This window comes from Hemiscyllium ocellatum, chromosome 11, assembly GCF_020745735.1.
Source record: "Hemiscyllium ocellatum isolate sHemOce1 chromosome 11, sHemOce1.pat.X.cur, whole genome shotgun sequence".
Classification (NCBI taxonomy): Eukaryota; Metazoa; Chordata; class Chondrichthyes; order Orectolobiformes; family Hemiscylliidae; genus Hemiscyllium; species Hemiscyllium ocellatum.
Genome location: NC_083411.1, coordinates 17565797 through 17572451, shown reverse-complemented (window position 1 = coordinate 17572451; position 6655 = coordinate 17565797). Strand labels below are relative to the sequence as shown.

The 6655-nt window shown below is 42.0% G+C and overlaps 1 protein-coding gene across 1 annotated transcript; it reads right to left on the bottom strand.

Moving 5' to 3' along the window:
- Nucleotides 1–504: 504 nt before the first annotated feature.
- On the bottom strand, nt 505–6514 carry ndufa1 (NADH:ubiquinone oxidoreductase subunit A1). Its single transcript, XM_060832041.1, has 3 exons — nt 6357–6514; nt 837–926; nt 505–651 (listed from the first exon to the last, which is right to left on the bottom strand). Exons 1-3 carry the CDS (start codon nt 6504–6506, stop codon nt 631–633), a joined length of 261 nt encoding a protein of 86 aa, XP_060688024.1. The 5' UTR covers nt 6507–6514; the 3' UTR covers nt 505–630.
- Nucleotides 6515–6655: the final 141 nt, after the last annotated feature.

Sequence of the window (6655 nt, the reverse complement as noted above, 5' to 3'; positions counted from 1 at the left end):
CAGATAGGGACAGGAGAAATTAATTAAATTTGTAAGATGACCTTCACCCACTTGTTCTGACGAACTCACATTCAGTATTTCAAAAATTTAGATCTATACATGGATCTGGATTTTGACATTAACAGCAAGATTATTTTTCCATAATTTTAACTAAATAATCTTGCAAGAAAATAGCAACACAATGAACACAAGTACAACATACCACTTTATCAATCCAACAGTTAGCATGGCTTGAAGCATAACTATTACAGAGATTTCAAAAATTAAGTGTTTGATACTTTCCTATTTTGTGTTCCCTGTTCTCTACTACATTTACCTCATACTTGCAGGACATGGCAATCAAATCTTCTCATGCCTAAAAACAGCAAAATCTATTCAACTATGTATTACAGTCTCTAATACGGATATATTTCAGCTGTTCCAATGCACCCACACTTCTTTTATTCACAGAATTTCCATTCCCTCGCTCCAAAAATTCATCTTCAATAAGAGGCAAGCTGCATAACCAGTTCACGTTTTTATTCTCCATTTTATGTTAAATATCTCAATTACATTATAACACACAGATTAAAGTTTTTAAGCAGATGTTCTCCTGTAGGCTTAAGGGTCCCGTTTGTGATGAAAAGCCCATCAGTCAATGTTTTCTAATCCCTGTTGGAAGGAAAAAAAACTTAAATAGGATGTAAGTTTTTCATAATTAACCAAAATATTACTTTAAATCTTCAACTTAGCATTTTTATTTTTTAAAAATGCAAATTTTTAAAAAAGAGTAATGAAAGAACATCCAACTATGGTTAACATAAGAGAAAGTTCAGCATTTATGTTCAAGAACTCACCTTTGAGTCGTAATAGGTTTTGCTACCAGATACTCTTCTGTCTCGATCCATCAGGGTCCAATGATATGGCAAGCGTGCAACTCTCTTTTCCTAAACATAAAGAATATATGACAAAGGGTCAGTTAGACTCGAAACGTCAGCCCTTTTCTCTCCTTACTGATGCTGCCAGACCTGCTGAGATTTTCCTGCATTTTATCTTTTGGTTTCAGATTCCAGCATCTGCAGTAATTTGCTTTTACAAAGAATATATTGACAGGATTTTCTTTTGCTTGAAAAACAAGTCGTAGTAGTCATTCAATATTTTTAACTGTTAATGCTTAAGTACCTTATAAGTACCAAGAATATTGTTTAAATCACTGACAAGCCTAAATAGATACCTTAATCTTATTGCCAAGACCTGTAATACTCCAGGGGTTCTCAATGAGCTCTGACACGGATTCCAACTTGGTGAATTTCAGTTATGTCCCTTATATAATCCTTAACTCGTAAGACAAGCAAATAAAATAATTTCAACATTGGGAACTTTTTAACAGTCAGAATTTTATACGGCCAAGGACCAGGGATGTGCTATATTTAAAAACAGATTGCTGTTCAATACTTCAAGTAAACTCATGGCAAACGTTAACTTATAAGATGTAAAGAAAAATCTGAAGTTTATATTCCATTCCAGCCTGGAATTACAAAGAGCTGAAAATGTGTTGCTGGTGATGAAGGGCTCTGGCCCGAAACGTCGAATTTCCTGTTCCTTGGATGCTGCCTAACCTGCTGTGCTTTAACCAGCAACACATTTTCAGCTCTGATCTCCAGCATCTGCAGACCTCACTTTTTACTGGAATTACAAAGAACTTGCATTTATATCGCTCATTTAATGCAGCAAACTGCCCCAAGCTTTTCACACAAACACCTTAGATACAGCTATCAAAACTGCTCACAATATTCCAAATGTGGTCTGACCAGAGCCTTATACAGCTTCAGCAGAACATCACAGTTCTTGTATTCTAGCCGTCTTGAAATGAATGCATACATAGCAGTTGGGAAGGCAAATACAAACTGAATTGACATGTTAACTTTAAGAGAATCCTGAACTAGGACTCTCAATTCCCTTTGTTTCAGATTTCTGAGATTTCTCCTCATATAGAAAATAGTCCATGCCTCTATTTTTCCTACTAAAGTACGTAACCTCACATGTCCCCACTTTGTGTTCCACCTGCCACGTTCTTGCCCATTCTCCTGCCTTGTCCAAATACTTCTGCAGCCTCCCTGCTTCCTCAACACTACTTGTCCCTGTTGAGGAAACAGGGAGGTTTCATATTTGGGTATATGACAAGGACACTCCCTACTACGGTCAGGTGAGCCTAAGCATTAGATCCGAAATGTTGACAGTGACATGCATTCAAGTTTTATCCACTCCTTGAGAAGTTTGGGCCAATATATCCTTATAATAAAAAAAAGTATACAACCAATTTAAATCTATGGTACCGCACGAATTTTGCACACTACTGAAAGGAGCTGCTTATGCAGTGAAACTTCTTGGTTGCATTGTGGTCCCAGGCTGTGAATGAAAACTCACTATAACACAAGGATGGACTGAAACACACATCATAAAAAGCTAATCGATTTGCAAGATATCACTGAAACAACAAATTTAAAGTGTCCCTGGATCCAAGTTAGCTGAGTATTCCTCTGTGGACAGGTTTAAATCTGTTCATTAGCTTTGGCATTCTCCCTTCCTTTCCTCCTTTGCAGCCACTGGTTCTCCACATTGCACTGTGTTCCTCACTACTGTCAACCCTCAAGCCTCCTAGATTCACAAAGCAAACTGGCTATTTTTGTCAATATGCACAAAATTGCCTTTACATGCCAGCTTCATCAGCCATGTTCAATGTCATACTCATCTTCTTGCTGTTCCTCCAGTCAAAGGCGTTTTGCCATGAGTGGCTGCTGATCAGGAGAAATACCCTTTGATTGAAGGAGCAGCTCTTTTCAAAATTTCTCAGGTCTACATTTGGGGAGGGGGTAATCACATGATTCTTTATGGGATTTGACAGCTTTGGGGGCAAATACTCCATTGACGTATTTTGAGCAATGCCTTTGAATTACATTTACAATTAGGTACAACTGGGTCCCTAATTCTCTTTTTGCAACATTGTAAAGAGTCATAGAGACATATAGCATGGAAACAGACTCTTTGGTCCAACTGTCCATCCCAACCAGATATCCAAAACTAATTTGGTCCCATTTGCTGGCACTTAGCACATATCATCCCTCCTTCCTATTCACATTCCCATCCAGATACCTTTTAAAAGCTGTAATTGTACCAGCCTCCACCACTTCCATGGGCATCTCATTCCATACACAGCGCTTAGGTCCCTTTTAAATTTTCACCTCTCACCCTAAACCCATGTCCTCTAGCTCTGGACTCCCCCACCCCAGGAAAAAAGACCTTGTCTATTTGCCCTATCTATGCACCTCAATTTTATAAACCTCTATAAGGTCGCCCCTCAGCATGTGACACTCCAGGGAAAACAACCCCAGCCTGTTCCCTATAGCTCAAATCCTCCAACCCTGGCAACATCCTTGTCAATCTTTTCTGAGCTCTTTCAAGTTTCACAACATCCTTCTGATAGGAGAGAGACCAGAATTGCACACAATATTCCATAAGTGGTTGAACCAAATGTCCTGTACAGCCTCAACATGACATCCCAACTCCAATACTCGATGCTCTGACCAATAAAGGAAAGCATGCTTTAAATGTTTCTCACCCTCTGGAATCTAGGAGGAGCTAAAAATAACAATTTTAAACATTCATTATTTGTGTAAAGATTTGTAGCCAGTTGTCGTAGTTGTGGGTATGTTCGCTGAGCTGGGAAGTTGATTTGCAGACATTTCATCCCGTCAGTTCTTTGGAGCCTCCTGTGAAGCGTTGCTGTGCTGTGTTTTCTGGAATTTATTTGGTTCCATTCCTGCTGCTTCTGGTTGCCAGTTCCTGTAGTTTGTAGTAGTAGCCAGTATATTGTGTTTAGGTCTAGTGTATGTTGACAGAGTCCATGGATGGGTCATAGAGTCATGCTATGCTTCTTGACATTCTCTGGCTGTCCTCTCCTTAGCTTGTCCTATGATTGTTGGTTTGTCTCAATTGAATTTGTGGTCCTTGTCATCTGTATGTTTGACTACTAGGGACAGCTGGTCGTGGTGTTTAGTGGCTAGTTTGGTGTTCGTGGATGTGGATTGCTAGGTGTCTGCCTGTTTGTCCTCCTGTAAACTACGTTAGCCTTATACATGATGGGTATAGGGTCTTTTGTCCCGGTGAGTGGTTGTCTGAGCATGGTTGTCTGTTTGTGGGCTGTCATGAATCTCAATGGTTGGAGAAAGCTGGCTGTTAGTTCAGAGACTTTTTTTATATAAAGTAGCGTGGTTAGTGTGTTGGATCGTGACTATGTCCTTGTCACATTGTTTGTCTGTTAGGTATCTGCAGGTGAAGTTGCAGGGTATCCGTTCTTGGTGAAGACTCTGTACAGGTGTTCTTCTTCCTCTCTTCGCAGGTCAGGGGTGCTGCAGCATGTTGTAGCCCTTTTGAACAGGTCCTAATGCATCTTTTGTGTGTGCTCGGGTGGTTGCCATTGAAGTTCAGAATCTGGTGTGTGTGTGTGGCTTCTCTGTACACTTTTGTGGTGCATTTACCATTGTATGTTCATTCTACCATCTTACTTAGGAACAGGAATCGATTGTTGGTTTCCTCCACTCTTGTAAATCTGATTCCTGTGAGCATGGCGTTGATAATTCAGTGTGTGTTCTCTATTTCTTTTCTCTTAACAATTACAAAAGTGTCGTCCGTGTGTCTGATCGAGCACTTGGGTTGGATTTGTGGGAGGGCTGTTTTGCATCACTGCTTCTGCCATGAGCCCTGATATGGGTGAGCCTATTGGTGTCCCATTGATCTTTAAATATTCGTTTTCGAGATGTCAGGGGTGCTGTTAAGGAAAGCATCCTGTGCCTATCCCTAAATGCCCTTGAGAATGTGGTGTTGAGTCATTTAGTCAAATGTATATCCACCAAGGAGACTAGGAGAAATGATGCAGAGCACCTTGTGGATGAAAGGCATTGCAGCTACTGAGCAAAAGTAGTGAATGGAATGTTTTTAATGTGTTTCCAATCAAGTGTACTGCATTGTCCTGAGCTTCTTGAATGTTATTGGAGCTGCACTCATCCAGACAAATGGGGAATATTTCATCACACTCCTGACTTTTATCTTGTAGATGATTCTCTTCAACTGATGCCCAGACAGAGGTATTACTAACAGTGTCACTGAGATATACAGCAGAAACAGGACTCTTGGATTATTCACCACATGTACTTAGGCAACTGTGCTGGTTATATCCGAGGGATAATAGTGACGAGGGAGTGCTGCACTGTCTCCAGTGTCAACTTTAAGGTGGGATAGAAAAGCGAGGAAGGTTTCTTTCCTCCTCTCAGGTACACAGGATACAGAAACTAGAAGAATAGGAAGGAGTGGGATGTGCGTGCATGTTGTGAGTCTTCCCCTCCCCCCCAAAGGCTCCCTTAGTAACACTTCTTCTAAAGCACTAGTAATTAAAAAGAGTTATACCAATTCAACTTGTTGTTGGTCAACCAACACCATGACCTAAAAATACGTAGGTGCGAAGAGAAATGACATGAGACTATAAGATATAGGATCAGGAGTAGGCCATCCAGCCCCTCCATCCAGTTTTCTAGTGCAAAGAGTTAACTTCAACTGCATGTTGTAGACTGTCACATTCCAATGTCCAGGACCATGTGGTGAGGGATAAACTAAAGCTTGGGGCAGCTGCCACAAAGGCACAGTAGGGAAAGAATACTATTTGAGGTCTTTCTGCCCAAGTACAATGGGGGTCCATTCAGTTATCATATCCTCTCAGTGCCCCTGTGTACATAAATATCGTCAGCCCATGGGTTTCCTCCAGGTGCTCCGGTTTCCTTGCACAATCTAAAGACGGGTAGGTTAGGTGAACTGGCCACGCTAAATTGCCCATAGTGTTCAGGGATGTGTAGGTTAGGGGCATTAGTCAGGGATAGGAACAGTAATAGGAGTAACAGAATTATAGAGTAATAGGGTGGGTTACTCTTCAGAGGGTCGGTGTGGACTTGTTGGGCCAAATAGCCCATTTCCACACTTCAGGGATTCTATGATTCATAACAAAGAAATGCTTTGGGTCTTTTTTTTTGCAATTGCAGGGAATGCCAAATTCCAATGCTTGTGTGTTATTGGTGAGCAAAGACTATAAACAAATGCTTCAGTAACTTTTTTTTAAATGAATAAAGCATATTCACGGCTGATCCGACATTCCTCAAGTACAATTTCCTGCATTTTCCCATAACTTTGCAAGATCAAGAATCTATCTCAGCCTTAAATGTGCCCAAGGTCTCGGACCCCACTGGCACCGAGCTCCAAAGGCCCTCAGTGAAAACGGGTGCGTGCTAAACACAGCTCAGCCGACAATAAGTTACAGCTCCACTGCTTACCTTGCCGCCGTTCGCCCACCTGTGAATGTAGATGGTGGCGAGGCCTGGCACCGTCAGGCAGCCGGCCATGATGGCAATCCCGGGCAGGATCTCGTACCACATCACAGACCTCCTACAGCTCCCCCTCACAGCGACCTTCGCAGGGCGCATGCGCAAACCAACACCTGACCTCTTCACCACCATCTCCTCCTCTCGCGAGAGCTGGAGTGGGGCCGCCCGCTCATCAACCCGCCGCGGTGATTGGCTGGCGATGACCCCCGCCCCCCCCACGTCCATCGCCTCCACCTCTCCCGCGCCAA

Excerpts from the sequence above, each read along its gene's own strand:
- ndufa1 (XM_060832041.1), bottom strand. The coding sequence starts at position 6,506 with ATGCGCCCTGCGAAGGTCGCTGTGAGGGGGAGCTGTAGGAGGTCTGTG. Across the intron at positions 927-6,356 it reads GGTGGGCGAACGGCGGCAAG|GAAAAGAGAGTTGCACGCTT; the intron begins GTAAGCAGTGGA and ends CTTTATGTTTAG. Across the intron at positions 652-836 it reads AAACCTATTACGACTCAAAG|GGATTAGAAAACATTGACTG; the intron begins GTGAGTTCTTGA and ends TCCTTCCAACAG.